The sequence below is a fragment of the Pseudorca crassidens genome, chromosome 6 (assembly GCF_039906515.1).
Source record: "Pseudorca crassidens isolate mPseCra1 chromosome 6, mPseCra1.hap1, whole genome shotgun sequence".
Lineage (NCBI taxonomy): Eukaryota > Metazoa > Chordata > Mammalia > Artiodactyla > Delphinidae > Pseudorca > Pseudorca crassidens.
Window position 1 is genome coordinate 134,236,360 of NC_090301.1, and position 18,955 is coordinate 134,255,314.

The 18,955-nt window shown below is 36.7% G+C and overlaps 1 protein-coding gene across 1 annotated transcript in view; it reads right to left on the reverse strand.

Moving 5' to 3' along the window:
* The window catches only part of PTPN4 (protein tyrosine phosphatase non-receptor type 4), a 186,426-nt gene that overhangs the window by 94,266 nt on the left and 73,205 nt on the right, over nucleotides 1–18,955 (reverse strand). Inside the window, exons 3-9 of the mRNA XM_067742354.1 lie at nucleotides 17,480–17,587; nucleotides 8,620–8,662; nucleotides 8,443–8,521; nucleotides 3,736–3,780; nucleotides 3,427–3,479; nucleotides 2,943–3,063; nucleotides 244–331 (exon numbers count right to left, since the gene is read on the reverse strand). Of these exons, the coding sequence (XP_067598455.1) occupies nucleotides 244–331; nucleotides 2,943–3,063; nucleotides 3,427–3,479; nucleotides 3,736–3,780; nucleotides 8,443–8,521; nucleotides 8,620–8,662; nucleotides 17,480–17,587 (537 nt within the window). The remainder of the gene's footprint in view (nucleotides 1–243; nucleotides 332–2,942; nucleotides 3,064–3,426; nucleotides 3,480–3,735; nucleotides 3,781–8,442; nucleotides 8,522–8,619; nucleotides 8,663–17,479; nucleotides 17,588–18,955) is intronic.

An 18,955-nucleotide genomic window follows, 5' to 3' on the forward strand; every position in this document is an offset into this window, starting at 1 on the left:
AAACACTACCTGTAGAAAAATAACACGAAAAATCCACTTCAACCACTCTTCTTGTCAGGTATTGAATCTTAAGTGATTGTAACTGTGAAAATACTTATATTCAGAGGAAATTTTCAGTGCGACTATGCTGGCAGCACTCACTGTTCCATTTGTTGCCTAATCCTATCAGGGCATTAAAGATTTTTTTTTTGCTGAATAATGGTGCCTAACTCAACAATATCAAAATGCATTTTCTTCACTTACCCTTGCATAGTGGAATTCAACTCCATAGAGTTCTAAGGTACGTGCTGTGTTCAGGTAATTAAATTCTGCTTCTGCAGGAGATAAGCCTCTGTAAAAACATCATTAGGTTAAAAATTATAACAGTCACAGATATGACCAAATTACAAAAAGGCGATTTGTCTGAAACTTTCCAGCATTCTGATTGACTATTTTACAAAACGCCATGTGCAAGGGCGCTCCTCTTAGTTCTGTGCAGTAACATCTAACTTTTCTGGAAGGTACATTTTCAGTAACACAAATTATTATTTTGTAGAATATTTTCTTATTTTCCAGAAACACAAGAATGCACCAGCTTTTTAAAGTTCTAAGCTACTCTCAGACTTAACTTAAAAAAAAGCCACTCTCAGACTTGCAAAGCCACTCTCAGACTTAAAACAAATATTTTTCAAAATTTGGTCTACACTCCATATGTGCATTGTAATCACACGGGGTGCTTCTGACACATGCAGTCTCTGGGGCGAACTCTGGAGCAGGGCTTCTCAGGGTGTGGTGCACAGACAGGTGTTGACTCATAACAAGAACAGACATTGAGAGTGTCACAGCCTTTTGTAGCACTTTGGCAGAGTAATTTTATGTCTGTTGCATGTAACAACAAAAAAGTACTTGTTAATTTCTTATGCCTTTGTTTATTTCTCTATCTTATTTTTCTAGTAATTCATTTTTATTATATTTTTCAGAAGCATCATTCCATGAGAGACTGAGGGGAAAACCGGTCTTTCATCACAGGTAGTTTCAGACGTACTGCTCTTTAGAAACTGATACAGAACAAATGGGTCCAAATTGTTTATATTTAAGAAATATTCCAGGTGATTCTTATGAACACAAGTTTGAGGACTACTACTGTAAATGCAAAGCCTTTAAAAAGGCTATATTATATATAGTTCTAACAACCTTGGTTATCTGATATTATCAGGCTATAGCAGAGCAAAAGCAACAAATTAAAAATGCAAAGATATCACCCTTCATTCATGAATGATATCAGGGAGCAAGCAGCCTGCCAATGTATGATCATAAAAATGGGATTCCTCATAAAAGAGATATACTTCAGTTTTCTATAAGATTCAATTAAGTTAAATAAATACTCTACTTTCTTCCCCACCCTCCTGCATTATAAACTGGATGATTCTATTTTTTCTTTCTTTAAAAATTTGCAGAACCATTTCTTTAAAGCAAACAGAAATATATAATAAATACCTTGTGAAATGTACAAACTTTTTCCTGACAGAAACAGACTTGTCATTATTGGTAAATTTTTTTAAAAATCTGGTTTATCCTCAAACCCTTGGTTCAGATATGCAATGTGTCGGACTTTCATAATAAATGGCATTTGCTTTTAGACCACACCAGCCCCCACACCACATGAAGCCGGTCTGATAGAATTCTCACTCCGTCATCTTGTTTTAGATTAGGGTCCACAAACCTTTACTGGAAATAGCTGGCTGGTAAGCACTTCAGGCTTTCAGGCCATATGGCCTCTGCTGCAACAATTCAGCTCTGCTGTTACGTGAACACAGCCACAGACAATGTGTAGGCCAATGAGGGAATCTGTGTTCCAATGACTGTTCATGTAAGGACACTGAAAGTAGAATTTCTCAAAATTTCATGTGCCACAAAATGTTCGTCTTCTTTTGATTTTCTTCAACTATTTCAAACCATTTTTATTAGCTCGTAGACCACGCAAAAGGAGGCAACAGGCCATAGTTTGCCAACATGTTGTAGACACATGGGCCATTACCGAATGAAAGTGAGTCTCCTTATTAATAAGAGCTAATATTTCTTCAGTGCTTACTATGTGCCAAGCACTGTTCTGAGTACTTTGTATATATAAACTCACTTAATCCTTATAATAACACCAGAGGTAGATAGTTTTATCATCCCCAATTTACATGTAAGGAAACAGAAACAGACATAGAGTGATTCGGCTGAGGTTACAAGATTGTAAGTAAAGTAGCCTCATCAGAATTTCAAACGAGGCCAAATGAGTCTGGCTCAGATTCTTAGAGTCTAGCTCAGATTCTCAGCCAATATGTAACACTGCCTTAGTTCCTCCATGAGTATTTTGAATTGTATGGTAAAGCAAAACTGAACTCTGAACCAAGAAACAATATGATTTTCTATTCCAAGCGATAAGCCTCTTCTTGAAAACTCATGTCACAGAAAATCAGACTCATAAAATATCAAAGTTGAATACTGTTATAAATGAAAAAATGCTACTATTTTAAAAGAATTTTTTTTTTTATTAATTTAGTACTACATAAAGTTCCTTTTCTTCTCTTGGCTCATTACCAAACAGAATAGATTCCTTTCACACAGCTAAAAACTAAGAAAGAATTGCTAAGTAGATTGAACTGTATATTGTGAACATATTACTAATATTCTAAAATTCCTTCTTAAAGAACTGGCGACTTTGTGTAATAGCCAATACATGTCTGTTTACATACAGCTTTGTGTTTCTTAACAGACATGAAAACAAGCCTCATATAGTCTATGATTTTTTTTAGTATAGATTACCTACATTTCTTTACAGTAATCATACTATTTTATATAATAGTAACTATTCTACATTAAGTAATCACATTAGAAATAATTTAAAACATTTCTCTAGAAAAGATGCCATTAAGAAGTTTATCAAGTAAGCAGAAAAGTAAGTAAATCCTTACGTATGTTGCTGATGTAGTTTTGCAATTTCTTTTTCAAAATCTTGAGGTTGATTAGGAATGAAAGAATAATCTGAGAGGTAGCCTGGCAAGTTTTCTGATTGATTGTAGTCTCCAAGTTCAGCTAATAAATGGAAAGAAAATATTCACACTTCAATAAACACATTTTTCAAGTTTTATAGCCAAATCAGCAATGTCAAGAATTCCTTTATATTTCTGGAAGTAAAATATTTGTTTCTACTGTTACCATTTAAGCAAATTATAACAATGCATTTAACGTTCTCCTAGGTCTTAAACAACTTCAGAAAAATTATTTTCAGGAATCAAAGTAAGTGCTAACTAATTGGATGTTTCATTACACTTTCTGTGTAGTCACTTTTTTCTGCATAGTAACATATGTTTAAAAAACTCATACATTAAAGGCCGTACTACCAACAGAGACCATGCAATCACACGCTATTTGGCCCAAAGGTGGACTGATACTTACACTGAACAGCAAATGAAGCCAAAAGAGCAGCAGTGTTATAAGGACAGGGCAATCTAATGAAACAGAAAATAACTCAAGGTTAAACACAATAATTTTAAAAGCAATATAATTTATATTATACTATTCACACTTGAAGTTTCTGTGTGACTTACATTTTAACTATTAAGTAATGAACTTATCTGATGAAAGGAGTTCATGCTACATGTAGCCATCTTTCAGTAGATAATCTGTCTGCAATGATCATGAACTACTTAATACAGAATTGGAAGTATTTTTAAAGCCCATTACTAAAAACTTAAAACAGCTCACCTTCCAGTAAGTATGTCTTGTTTGATTTGCAAGAAATACTGGTACCTTAAAAAAAAAAAAAGATAGCGTTTACTGGAATTATAACATTTAGAGTTTTAAAAACTGTATATTTACATTAACAAATAAAACTGAAATATTTAAGTATTTGCTTTTATAATATGCATACTAGCCCACGTAAAGATATTTTAAGATAAACTTTCATAAATACATGAATCCAAACATTTAGAATTCTTTGATAAATGAAATTTGATACTTATATTTTGTTTCCCTAGCTTCTATTATAAAACTTTCACGAATTTAAGAATTACATGGCTGAGGGAGATTAGGGAGAAATACTCTAAAGTGGGATTTCCCTGGTGGCGCAGTGGTTAAGAATCCGCCTGCCAATGCAGGGGGCACGGGTTCGAACCCTGGTCCAGGAAGATACCACATGCCGCGGAGCAACTAAGCCCGTGCGCCACAACTACTGAGCCTGCGTGCCACAACTACTGAAGCCCACGTGCCTAGAGCCCATGCTCCGCAACAAGAGAAGCCACCATAACGGGAAGCCCGCACACCACAACGAAGAGTAGCCCTTGCTCACCGCAACTAGAGAAAGCCCGCGCGCAGCAATGAAGACCCAATGCAGAGCCCTCCCCCCCAAAAACACAAAAAAACAAATACTCTAAAGATTGGTGTATGCAGAAAGTAGAACTGGGAAGCACAGAAAACTTAAGTCAGAGACGTAGAAGAGCTGACAGTAGCAACACTAGGGACCAACTAAAGAAAATCACTCTTTCAGCTGAGCCAGGAAGCCAGCTGCAAGGACAGGCCTATGTGTTGATCACCGTATCGTCAGGCAGCAGGAAGCTGCTAATGGTAGAAAAGCACTTTCCATCTTCATTTGGGTTAAGAAAGCTCTCTTTGATCAAAAAAAAAAAAAAAAAAAAGAAAGAAAAGAAAAAAAAGGTAAGTTCCTTTCCCTACTATTGCTCTACTATTAAAATTGCCAAGTACCCAATTTCCTTTAAAACCAACAAAAATGTAAGTATCCTGTAACAAGACTGCTGAAGTTGCTTACAAGATGGCACTCCCCTTCTGTCCTTGCTAGTGGGTAGTCATCCCTTCATAGATTTATCAATGCCTGGGTAAAGTCCCCTGTGCTGTATCACGTTGGCAGAAGATACAATTTTGTGTCTTTTAACGTTTAAACAGAGAATCTTAAGACCTTCATTTCACCCAACTAAAAAAAGTTCACATACTCCAAGAGCCAAAAATTATTTAAAATTTTAGTTGTTTAGCTGATTAAAGTCATTAAAGAGTTCCATGACAATATTCAAATTACCAAAGAATGTAATTAAGGTTTTCAGAGAATCAGATAAAAAAAGCTGATACAAATACCCTGGCTTCATATATTAATGAATGAAGTATATAAACGCTGTTAGGCTTAATACATAGTATTACACTATTATCTATGTACTCAATCCAAGACAACATATTTCTATCTGGCCTACTTGGCTTCATAATTAAAAGTTAAAGGTTTCTGGTGGGAAAGTCCTTTTTTTTTAAAAATATTTATTTATTTAGGCTGCGCCGAGTCTCTGTTGTGAAACCTGGGATCTTCAATGCGGCATGCAGAATCTTTAGTTGGGGCATGTGGACTCTTAGTTGTGGCATGTGGGATCTAGTCCCTGCCCAGGGATCGAACCCAGGTCCCCTGCATTGGGAGCTTGGAGTCTTACCCACTGGACCACCAGGGAAGTCCCTGGTGGGAAAGTTTTACAGTTAGGATTGAAATGTGTATATCCTTGACATACTATTGTAAATCCTACACAAATAACACCTATGTTTCCTGAATTTGATTTACACACTAAGCAGTAAGGACTGATAGAGCAGAAACTGGAATTAAAAGTCCTAAGCTAAACCAGCCTGTGATCTTTGGCAAATTACTTAAAATTGGGTGGAGCCTTAGTTTCTCTATTTGTAAAAAGGAAGTAACATCACTTGCCTGGTATATGTATCCCAGGGGCCCTATATATGGTGATAAAAGCCCAATTTTTAAAGACAATTAAGACCTTTAAGGTAGATTAATAATGATTGAGCTAAATGCAGAAATACGTTTAAGCTGTAAAAAAAAATACAATAACATACCATGCACTAAACACCTATTACGTACTGAGTACACCTAAGCACTAAAAAGATATGAAAGAAATGTCATTTGTATTCTGATGACTCCTAAGAAAATGCCAATTCTAATTACGCCAGCACCTGTTAATACAAATGACATTTAACCTGACGAAAGGTCTGTGACTACTTTCTTTTTTCACCACTAATCCAAAATAGAATCTCAAGGCAAGGAGGTGTAGCAGTAATTTCTTGTTTTGTGGGGTTTAAACTAGTCCTTAAAATTTAGCCGCTAACTGTGGCTAAGGGTATCCTACTATTAATCATGACCACAACAAGAAGGCTACCCAAGCACTAAAGTTTTAAAGGAGTATTTTTTTAACCGTGGAATCACCTGGAAGCCTATGCCCAGGTCCCATCTGAGACCTATTAAATCAGTTTCCAGGGGCGTTGCCAAAGCATCAGCACGTTTTAAAGCTCCCCTGTAAGTGATTCTAACTTGTAATCAGGGTAGAGAATCCTTGATGTGCACAATGGTGATAAAAATAAGATCGGCCCTTCACTCCATTTTACCAAGCAACGCCAGTTACAAGGTTCCAGGACATTCCATCATAAAGGATTTTTGAAAGAATGCATTCTTTCTAGGCAGAACAAAGATAATATTCTAGACTGATGGACAGCACAATTGCTCAATTTCTACCAAACGTGATTTTACTTTATTCTACTTCATGAAGGTAGTTTGACTTTAATTATCAGTGAGACACATTTATTCCTTGGTTATGTTTTCAACACAGGCCATAAAAGAACCAACAGATTCAAGCTCATTAAGAAATTTAAAGACAGTTTTCTGAGTGAAATAAATTATGAATATGGCTACAATTGATAATATTTTAATTGCTTATGTGAACAAACTTTTCATAAGCATTAAATACATTAGAAATCCAATTAAAAATTATTGGTCTTTTATTTACAAATATTTCTTATAATTTAAAAATCTAATTACATAAATATATATAATGGAATACTTTGTTACTTGATTTCCAGTTACAAGTACTAGTAAAAAATGCATTTTGGGCTTTCCTGGTGGCGCAGTGGTTGAGAGTCCACCTGCCGATGCAGGGGACAGGGGTTCGTGCCCCGGTCCGGGAGGATCCCACATGCCGTGGAGCGGCTGGGCCCGTGAGGCATGGCCGCTGAGCCTGCGTGTCCGGAGCCTGTGCTCCGCAACGGGAGAGGCCACAACAGTGAGAGGCCCGCGTACCGGGGGAAAAAAAAAAAAAAAATGCATTTTAAAATCCTTTATAATTCACAATTTTCAGTAATTGAGAGTAGTTTCCTTGAAGTTCCTCCAAAATTAGGGAAAGTTTGACTCCACTGAGAATTATTTAAGATAAAAGATCTTGTTATTTTAATTATTTAACAACAACAACAAAACCTGACTAAGAGCTACAATATTAAACTAAATATTTACATGATACAACTTGGCTTTTCAAGATAAATTAGGTTGGACGTTATTAGGGTCAAATGTTAGGACTGCCTAATCCCAGATCTATATTCCTGAGTTCTCCTGTTAGAAGAAAGGTGACAGCCTGACCCCCAACAAACACACAGAAAAGGACTCTCAAAAGTTCTTTGTTTCTCCACTTCACCACAGTATTCTAAAGGGTAACCAATACATTACCATCTAGGAGCCTACCTACAGGTGGCTTTAGGTGTGGGTTTTTAATTTGGCGCCCATCTTTCAGAGTAATTCTGAATATAGTGTTACCTATATTCTTATATCTTAAGGAAGGTATAATATGCTAATTTTTAATTCTGTCTTTTTTTAAAAAAACTAATTACTAATTCTGTCTTTCAAGCAATACACAAGGTTATCACTCAGGTTTTTTTAAACAATGACAGTTACCACACTGTGATCACTCCCCACTATTTCCACCTTAAACAGTTCACCTAACATTTACACACTACCAAAACGCTCATCTGGGTCACTCTTGTGTGTACTTTGTCAAGTAGAAGGGACAACAAACTCAGCTGTAAATTAATACTAGACCTACAACGGCCAGTAGAGGGGGCATTTACAGGCCTGAACGTGCTAGAGCGCTCTGCCAACTCCCTGTACAAAGATGCCTGCTGTGCTCTGTAAAGTGCAGCACTCCTACACTTAACGGCGTACAGTTTATAAAGCCTATGTCCCCCTCCATGGAAATAACGTATATATAGAATATATTTTTACAAGAAAAAAAACAGCAGACAATTCTCACTATGCAGAATGCCTTGAATACAACTGCAGCATCATCTAATTACTTCAGTTAGTTACAGCAGTGCTTCTGAACCATTCTTCACAAGTAGAGAAGTTAATATTGATATGGCTCGGGAAGCTGCTTGTGGCTGGACGGGGCGGCCCTGGGGTTTCAATCTCCTGAAGCCCTCCCAGCCATCCAACAGAGGAGGAGACTTAGCTTGAAACGTCTAGAACCCACTCTGTGTGCTGGCAGGGAAGCTCAGAATGATGTCATGGTAACCTATTTTTACCTAATTAATTTCAAAATTTCATAATGGTTTTGACAATATTTTCAAGTAAAAACATGCTCCATAAAAACCCACCTTGTATATTCTTCTTGTAACTTGTTGGGGTCACTTACAAAAAATTTGACTCTAAAGTTCAAACTGTAAGGAGATCCTCCTAGAATTAATAAAAGCAGTTCTAATTAATTAGATTATATTAGTCCTTCATCTTTATAAAGTATACTTGTATAACATCAAATAAATATGTTTGCTCACTCTTTAGCTGCTTCCTTATTGGTTTGTTTGGATCCAGCCACCTCTGAAAAATAAATAAATAAGACTGATTTCTTTTTTTCCTGGAGGAACTAATACATCAATTCTTGCAAGTCTGTTCCATTTGAAGATTAATGCTAAAAATTGCATTTTTTGAAAAGGCCTAGGTAGGGGGAAAAGAATCACTAAATTACAGACTCATATCAAATATAACAAAATTATGCTAGAAAGTATTGAATGTACTTGTGCTTTAAGATTTTGATTTCAATTTCTCATTAAGTTATATAGTGTGCAATAACCTCTATTCCAAAAGTAAAAAATGCTTAATAATCACTGCAATATGAAGTGATTCTGTTAATTTAACTATATTATATAATAGTCTATCAAGTTTTTAAAATTCTCTTTATCTTCCATAAAAATATGCTTGGCTTTATGCTCTCATTCAGACAAAATTTAACTACACATCATGAAAATCTACTCTTATGAAAAATTTTAACTCCCTTAAAAAAGAAAACAAAAAACAAAATACCCCCCCATAACACCCCATACTAATTTTTTAAGAGACAATGTTTAGTTTGGGGAAGGACTGCTTTTTGTATATGAAAATTTCAAGTAGTCTCGACACTTTTGAATGCCAGTTAAGCTCTATTTCAGGCGAACTATAACTAAATTCAGAAAACATTTCAACTGCCAACGTTCAGTTAAAAAAATTAAAGAATCCAAAATGAGGTGATAGACGTGGCAGTATTTTCAAAGCACTACACAAATATAAGCTTATATATCGTTACTTATAAACTGTCCTCCTACCACCCATACTTGATTCCATGCAGAGCACACAAACAGATTTCAGTAACAAGTGGCTGAAAGTCATCCATGAATCCTTCCTTTCCATTATCCATAACATCCAACATATCCAATCCAACTAATTCTACCTTCAAACCGTCCCTAGAATTGAATAATTCTTCACCATCTACTCTGCCACCATCCATGTCTCTGGGACAGCCCTGGCCACAGCCTCTTACCTACGGCTCTGCCTCTTACCATCATCCTCCCTCCCCCCGAAGCTACAGTAGTCTTTTTTTTTTTTTTTTTTTTTTTTGCTACAGTAGTCTTTTAAAAGGCTCACTCCTTTGCTTAACATCTCTTGATAATTTCTCAATGTTAAGGTCCAAAGGCCTTACTGTGGCTTACATGGTCTCTCCCTACTTCCTTTTTTTATTCTATTGGTCTTTCTTTAATGTTTTATTTGCCTCAGTTAATTTTAAAAATATATATTTCAAAGAGGCAATTTTAGACTCCTGATACGTTTTGGAAGCTTTAAAATACCAATCAAAATAGGTGTCCAGTTCAGTTTTGACAGTTCCAAATCTGTGGCTAGCACAATTTTTTTTAACATATACATATATCCACTCTTTCTTAGATTTTTTTCCCATGTAGGCCACCACAGAGCACTGAGTAGAGTTCCCTGTGCAGCAGGTCCTTATTAGTTATCTATGTTATACGTACGAGTGTGTACATGTCGATCCCAGTCTCCCAATCTACTCTCCCTCCCTCCGGTAGCCATAAGTTTGTCTTCTGCATCTGTGAGTATTTGTTTCGTAGGTAAGTCCCTTTGTACCCTTTTGCAGACCCACATGTAAGTGATATCATGTGTTACTTCTCTCCTCACTTCCTCCACCTCAGTTTACTGAGCTCCAGCTTAATGGCCTCCTTTCTGTTGCCCCAAGATGCCATCTTGGGGCCTTCAATTCTAAGCTTCCTTATGCACAGAATGTTCCTCTCTGGCTTTTCCCATGGCTGACGTCTTTCGTTATCTAAGTCTCAGCTTAAATTCCACCTCATCAGAAAGGCCTTCATGGACTGCCTTATCTATCAAAAGTATCGTATGTCACAAAGCTCCTATCTACTTAGTTATTTTCCTTCGGGTAAGGAACGTTAAATTCCTTCATAACATTTTCTTAATTGCAACATATTTGTTTTACTTTTTTATTGCCTATCTCCTTTCTTAGATTTTGAACTCCTTAAGGTAAGGAATAAAATCTGATTTATAGCTGAAGGGTCAGTACCCAGCACAGAACATGGCATATAACATCTACTAAAAATACCTGGTGAAGGACTAACCCTGCTGAATGACTCAGTGGGACGGGGGAATCTGTTTCTGTGCCAATAATCAGATGGTTTTCACCCCTACTTAACACATCTGTTCCCCCTATGTATCCACCCATTTATCCATAGTCTCACCCATCTATCAATCTGGTGATTTTTTCCTCCATACTTTCTAGAAAAAAGAACATAAATTACATTTACTTTAATGTCTGTCTAAAATCGAAATTTGGGACCAGCTAGTGCCCCAAAGCCTGCCTTCCTGACCAGAAATGCAGACATATTTGCATACACAAGTAGATGTGTGAGGCTGACACAGCTAGGAGTACACTAACAAGCACTGGGAAATGTAATACTTCCTCAATGACGTCATTAGATAGGACGTAGGTTCTTGGCTTAAACCATGAAGATGGAGCCAGATGAACTTGAGGGTCACAGGGTCAACTTCACTCATGCCACCCCAAAATTCAGTTCAGATTCTAACTAGCAACTGCACTGACTTTACCAGTGAAATCTTCACAGCAGCGAGTCTCCCTCATCCTGAACGTGTTATTTCTCCATTTACTCGTGTCTTCTATTATCTCTTCCTGTAAAGTTTTATAGTTTTCTTCCTATAGATTTTGACACCCCTAATGTCAAAAGTTTATTCATAGATATTCAATGGATTTGGGTTTTTAAAAGAAAACTTATTTAATTTGCTATTTTGTTGGATTATGTTCCCTAATTGATATATTGAAAGATATTGATATTTATTTGTTTCTTCAGCTTTAAGTCCTACTAGTTGTAAAAAGTTTTCCAAATGATTCATTTGGACTCTCAAGGCAGATTCATTTTATCACTAAGAAGAAATGAGTTCTCTGCACCTTCATCCCAAACACACAAACATATTTATTCCACAGGGAACTGCACCTGCTGCCCTCGTTGAACCAGAGAAAGAGAAGAGGGCTAAGCAGCGTAGCTGTTTCAAATCGTTTTGATAAACTGTGCTGCCTGACCCTGAAAACTCTCCGCCTCTACTGTATTTCTTTGCTACATTCTTTTTCGGTTTCCTCTATTTGATTTTTTCCACCAATCCTTGCAAGCACTGAATCTTCTAAGAAATCCTTAACACCTCTTGTCTGCTCATGGCACTCACTGGAAAGCAACAAAAAGCAGGCAGAAGAAATTGGACCTAAGTCTATTCTTGAAAAACAAAAACTGCAACGGGTGAGATTTCTATAGTTGCAGTTTTTTGCCTGAGAGCAATCTCAAATCCTGCACCAGGCAGGGGACAGCCTCACTAAAACTTGAGGTGTCAGTGGACAGAGTTCAGGCAGGAGTGGCAGGGTACCCAGAAAATTGAGGAGGAAATCCTGAAAGAGAGGGAGGCAGCAGAAGGGCTTAACTCTAAAATCCGGATATAAAAGCCACCTCAACTCTGGCTGACAGTTCAACTTCTACATGCACAGGAAGACCCCAAAGCCCCAGGAAAGAGAAGCAGTTGCAAACGTAAAGAAATGAATAGAGATAACCGTTTGCCCAAAGGGAAGCAGGGTATGGACTGTGGGTCCAGATCCACTCGTTCGCAATAACACAGTGCAAGTCGTACAGGACGTCACTACCCTGTCCATAGCCAAGCTCTTTCTATCACCCTGAGAGGTTCCCTGTGTCCCTCTGCACCCAGTCCCCCAAGCCCAGGCAATCACTGATCTGCTTTCAGTCACTATATACCAGTTTTGCTTGCTCTACAATTTAATATAAATGAAATAATAGAGTATATCATGCAAAAATATAACCATTATTTTTCATCCATTCACTATTGACAGATGTTAAAGTTAATTCAGGAATGAGCTATTATGAATAAAGCTACTATGATCATTTGTGTACAAGGTTTCGTGTAACATGTTTTCATTTCTCTTGGATAAATATCCAAAAGAGGGGTTCCTTGGAGGTACATATTAAATCTATGTTTAGTTTTACAAGAAACTGCCAAACTCTACTTTCCAAAGTGGTTGTATCCTTTTAAAGTCCTACCAGCAATCCTTAATAATTGCTCCACATCCTTGCCAAAGTGTGGTATTGTGAGACTCTAATTTTTTAACTATTCTAATGGACGTTCAGTGACATCTCATTGTGGTTTTACAATGCCCTGATGCACCTGTGTTCAGCAGATGTCCTTTATCACAGTGAGAATGGTCCTTTTCCAAGTTTAAGAGTTTTCATTATGAATGGATGCTGAATTTTATTCTATGTAAATTATGCCTCAATTACACTGATTTAAAAGAAAACTTCTAGAGGCCAGAAGCACACTTAATGGTGAGACGCTGAGTACCTTCCTCCTACGACAGGGAACAGGTAAGGCAGTGTGCTGCCGTCAGTCACCTCTATTCGTCATTGTCCTGGTAGCCTCAGCTTTCATGTAATAAAGAATAAAAAATAATGGTAAAAAAGAATAAAGACTGGGAGGGAAGAAGTAAAACTCCCTATTCACATATGACATGATTTACGCAGAAAAAAGCATGTTTACATGACAATCTATGTAGAAAGATTGTCATGTAAACATGTTACATGAGCTCCACCCCATGTTACTGGAGCTCCCTCCCAAACTTTCTGAATCAGAAACTCTCTATGTAGAAAATCCTACAGAATTTACAAAAAGTGACTAGAATTAATAAGTGAGTTTAGAAAGGTTACACAATAAAAAAAATAAACTGTATTTCTATATGCTAGAAATAAACAAATTGGTAACTGAAAAAGAAAACCAACAATACCATTTGCATGGTTCTTCTATCTACCAAGTTGCCAAAGACAGAATCTGAGATACCAGACTCTCTGAGTTCACTCTTTCCCTCATGAGCCCTGCTGACTTTCTCTCCTGACTCTCTTGAGCACTTACCCACCACCAGAGCCAATCCAGTAACTCACTAGTGCAACAATCTCTCACCTGTCTCTAGTTTGCCACTTTACTTGCCACTGGCTATACTGTACCCAGAGTGGTATGTCTAAAATACAATTTTCATGTTGCTTGTGTAAATAAATCCTTAGGCTGGTACAATCTTAACACAGATCAAAAGCACTTGATGATCTATTGCACTACTCGTATCTCATCTGTGACCCATCTTCTCTTCCTGCTCTATATTCCAGCCATAGGTATTAAAAAATTCTTTTTCAGTTCCTCAAATACAACAGTCCTCTCTCTTCACTCTGGAACCCTGCATATGCTACTGATTCTCTCTGAAATACTTCTCTGCACCCCAGATCCCTCTGTCATTCCCTCCCAAAATGGAACCGGGTTTAAAGAGAACAAAAACAAAGATCTATCATTTGGCAGGCTACCGAAGAGGTTTATACAAAAGGTAGGTAGTAAGAGCCTGAATTAAGGTATTACAGTAGAAACAGATGAAAGGAACATGAGAGAAATACCATATGAGAACATGAGAGAAATAAAAGCAAGCATTTTAGCAATCATGTGGTACTAAAACATGGTTTGTTGAAATAAGTCATTCTCTATGTGACTTCTATATTTCTTCAAACCAGATGAAATAATTCAAGAACACTGAGTTATATGAAATTAATCTTCAAAGAGTAGACCAAGCTATTCTCTATGAATCATTTCTTACCTAATTAACAGTCTACTGGGTTAGAGCAGTGGTTTTCAAAATGTGGTGCCTTGAACTACCAACAGCATTGGCATTACAGGGGAATTTGTCTGAAATGTGAATTACCGGAGCTCCACCCCTAACTTTCTGAATCAGAAACTCTAGGCATAGGGCCCAGAAATCTGTACTGTAAGAAGCCTTCAGGTAATTCTGATGTAAGTTCAAGTTTGAAAGTCACAAGGTTAGGGGATACGGAAACAGTAGTAAACCAGTAAATATCATAACCACAACAAAACTCTCAGAAGGATGAAACTGCAGAAAGAACAAGTCAACAGTAATCATAATCTACTCTCTGTCCCACTGAAGGGCACTGTAATTCACTCTGGGGGCCAAAAAAAAAAAGAAAGTAAATATATTACTCATGATGCACACGAGTAACAATCTCGAGGCTCTGATGAATATCACGCTGATAAAAGCCACTAAGGTACAGCCACCTCGAAGTGCTTATAAAATTAAAGAAATTATGGGTAATGAATTACAACCATGTTACTCATTATTTTGCCCACTCACTCAATACACATTTACTGAATACAACTATTATACAAGACATTATGCTACGAGCGAAAGCTGTGATAAATAGGTTTTAAATGAAAGCAGAAGAAATTTCAAAAAGTCAAAGCTTTTCTTTTAAGTAATTTTGTTTGTTGCACTGGAATTCATTGCCAAGGAAGATTCTAAAGCAAAGGATAGTCAACTATGATTCTGTGTTTGTTACATATAAGACTACAATCAAATGCCAGGTGCTTTTTCAGTTTATCAGTTATAAATCCAATTAAACTAATTTCAGCATCTACACGCCTAAGACAATACTGATTCTGATCCTCAAAGGCGAATATGCAGTATCTATACATATGAAATATACATGCAACACATACATTTACACACTATATATATACACATGTATATATAACATATATGAGCTTTAAGATGAAGAAACTCTTAACTAGTAAGAATTGACAGGGGTTAATTCTTCGGGGATATTACCAAGTCCCTTTCGGTCACTGCTGGTAATTTTATGGCATGAGTACCTCCTCTCCTCCATATGCTCATTTTTATAAGTCCTGTGCATCTGCATCATTCTCTCTTGGGAAGGGAAAACAAAGGCTTTGGAGTCAGATAAATATGACTTCAAATCCTTTTGCAGCTACTTAATTATCTGTGTGATTAAACGAGTTTTGTAAGCCTCAGCTTTTCATCTTTAAGAGAATTTTAACGATAGTTTCATAAGATTATTGTGAGAATTTGGTTTACTAACAAGTCCACAATAGATATTTAATAAACGTTACACCCTGACTCCTTCTCTTTTTTAAAATGGCATCTCTTTTCCTCAGTCCATTAATTATCCTCAAAGTCTTGACATATTTCACACTGACAACCAGAAATGGGACAATAATTACATTTGTGCTCTAAAGGCCCCTCCTTAGACACCTTTTGGCATTTCACAGATTCTTCTGAATATTTAAATACTGAAGTTGTAGTGCTGTGTACGGAAAAGACCTGCAGGGGGAGTTAGGAGACCCAAGTCTAGTTTCATTAACACCAGCAAAGTAGCTTGGGCTTTATCTCCTTGGATTGGGATAATTTCTCATGAAAAATAAGTGTGGTGAGACAAAATAATCTCTAAGGCTTCTTTTGCGTCTTTAAAACTGTATGATTCTAATCTGGGGGGAAGAATTATTCTGGATCATCAGCAATTGGTCCCTGGGACCTGGAAATATAATACCTTATTTCAGAAGGGATGCTCAAGATGGAAAAGTAAGACAAAGTAAGAAAAAGTAGGAGACAGCCAAGAGATCAACGCAGCTCAAAATACTGATACCTCTGCTTCCCCACATTTATCCTGCTGTAATTGTTTTAGAGTAGAAATGTCTTCTTGTGTACAAATTTATGAGACAGAATTTTTACTTCTTGTAACATATGTGGTCTCAATTATTAGTCCTTATGGAACACTTTCTTAGCGACTATGGTGATAAGTAACTGGTCTCTTTCTTCTTTGTTGTCTGTCACTTCTCCAAACCATCTAAGGACAGGCTTCTATCTAAACGGTCTGACCTATGAGTGTCAGCAAGATAATCTAAGAATTATCTATTTTTTTAAATCTCAATATTGCACATAGTAGCAGACACCTTTCACGTATTTGCCTGGCTAACAATTTATCTTTCTGTGAAAGGTAGCATTACTGACATTTCTACTCACTTCTATCAATATTTTCGCGTTCATTTATTAAGAAATAACACTATTTCTCTAGGCCTTGGAGCAGCTCAAGTCATCTGATGAAGTACGAGGAAAGTTTGTTTTTATTTCAGTTCAGTGTAAAAGGCTTTATTTCCACTGAGACTAGCTGGACCTTGCTTTATTTTATCCACCTCATCTTCACAGTTTTTCATACAAAATCAGTAAGTAATGCCAAGAAAAAGTAATATTTAACATTTCACATTTACTTTCCACTAACCATTCTTTCAGAGACCTAGGACGTAACCATGAGAAAAAACGAGAGCAAGAGATAGAAGCCCTACTTTCCTCCCAATCGTTACTCGTATTTTCCATATAAGACCTTACAAACTGATTTCTAAAGAACTGATTCAGAGAACCATTTCTTCAGCCTCCCAATTTTTCTCAACTATACAAAACATTTCCTTCAAAACAGTCATTCTCCTGTACTAGGCAAAAGGATATCATATTCGTTTGTGAAAAACCCTCACTGTATAACCATATAAATTTACAAAGAATTCACAATTTTAAGATGAAAAACTAATTTCATCTTAATGCAGGCTAATTTATGTAACACTCAAGATACATTAAGTATTTACTTCAATATTGTAATGTTAACATTTTAACCTTTATGCCCAATTTTCTCTCCAAGATTTGCTTCTCAGTTGTCTGAGACAAGTAGAGAAAGAAACTGGCACTCGATCTATAGACTGACTTATGATTAGAAAAACCTTAATAACCCAACAGATTAAAATATCAAGAAACTGAAGTTCAAAGGCAAAAGAATTACCTGTAATCATTCAAATTAAAAATTTTAAAAAACTCAAACAGTGAACATTATAAATCAGAAAGGACTTACTATGAAGAGAGAAAAATTGCAATGGCAATGAAAAACAGCAGCTTACACTTACTGGGTTATCTGTGCAATCGTCAGCCAGCTGTAAACCAAAATAGTCACGCTCAGTCAAATCAAGGTGCCTGAAGACCATCTCCAACAGAACCTGTCCCTGATCATGTTTCTGGAAGAAAAGTAACAGGAAATCAAACTGACAGGCTACATCCTTTCACATTTTGAAACTCTTGGACTCTCCTCTTTTATTAAGTTGGCAACTGGTTCCATGCCAACGACTTGGTTGAGCAATAAAGACTCCACATGTTACATCGTACTTACAAAAGTCTGACTTTGGGCAAACTGGTTCAAGGGGTACATAATAAAGATGAAGATATAAGGGAAACCTTTGAAAATGCCTTCTGCTTTTAGGCTATTCTCGTGGCATTTTTGTAATTTTATATTGTTAGCACATTAACTCATGTATGTATCCATATCATTTGTCTTACTGTCTTATTCTTACCTTTAAATTATGGCTGGAAAGTGACATATTTGACTAAGTACAACTTAAAATTTGTGTGTATAAGACAGATAATGCCACAAAAAGGGAAATAAAACAGTGAAAATTATGTGCAGCAAACTGATAACATTCTAATTATCAAAGAATACAGAGAACTTTAGGAAAAGGTCTCTTTTCAATCTCACACCAATTTTATCATGTGGGCATCATGCTGTGGCTTCCCTAAGTCCCGTAGCTACCAAGCTGTGGCACAAAGGGCATGATTGGAACTTTCTTAAAAAGAAATGTAGCTAATCACTGAAAACATGGAGAAACTGCTAACATGTTCAGCAATAAAAGAAATCACAGTGGGAAACCATAATGACACACCATGAACACACAACAATCCAAAAAGTAAAATCTAGTAAGATAAAAAATACCTAATGCTGGATCTGCTGTATAAAAAATAAATTAATTAAATTTAAAAAAAAACCTAACGCTGCTAACATTGTGGACAGGTATCATCTGTTGGGAAAGCACTTTGGAAACATTAGCAAGAGCGGTAACAGTACTGGCTACTTCTGTCATCCTAACCTGAGTGAAAAATAAAATCCAACTTTGGGAGAAACAGCTATACACCCCAACACATTCAGTGCAGTGTTATTTACATGAGACAAATACTAGGAAAACACATTAGCGAACAGTGGTGTATTTTTCCACCAATTTCGCCTCTCAATAGCTATGATAGTTTGGTAGCTTCCAGCTACAAGTTAGAATCAAAACTCAGAGCTGAAACGATAAGGACGTAGTATTTTTTTCATACAGCAGAAAGCAGAGAGAGACGACAGACTCCAGAGTTGGCTAGTTCAGTAGATGAACGGTGTAATCAAGTACCAGGTCTCTTTCATCTCTCTAATCCACATTCCTGCTGTCAGCTACATTCATAGGCTGTTAGTGAGATGGTCAGAGCTATTTCAAAATTCACACCTGCAGATGACCATGTTCAAAAGAACGACCTTCCTTGTAAAGAGCTTCCCTTCACGTCTCAGTGTGTCAAAC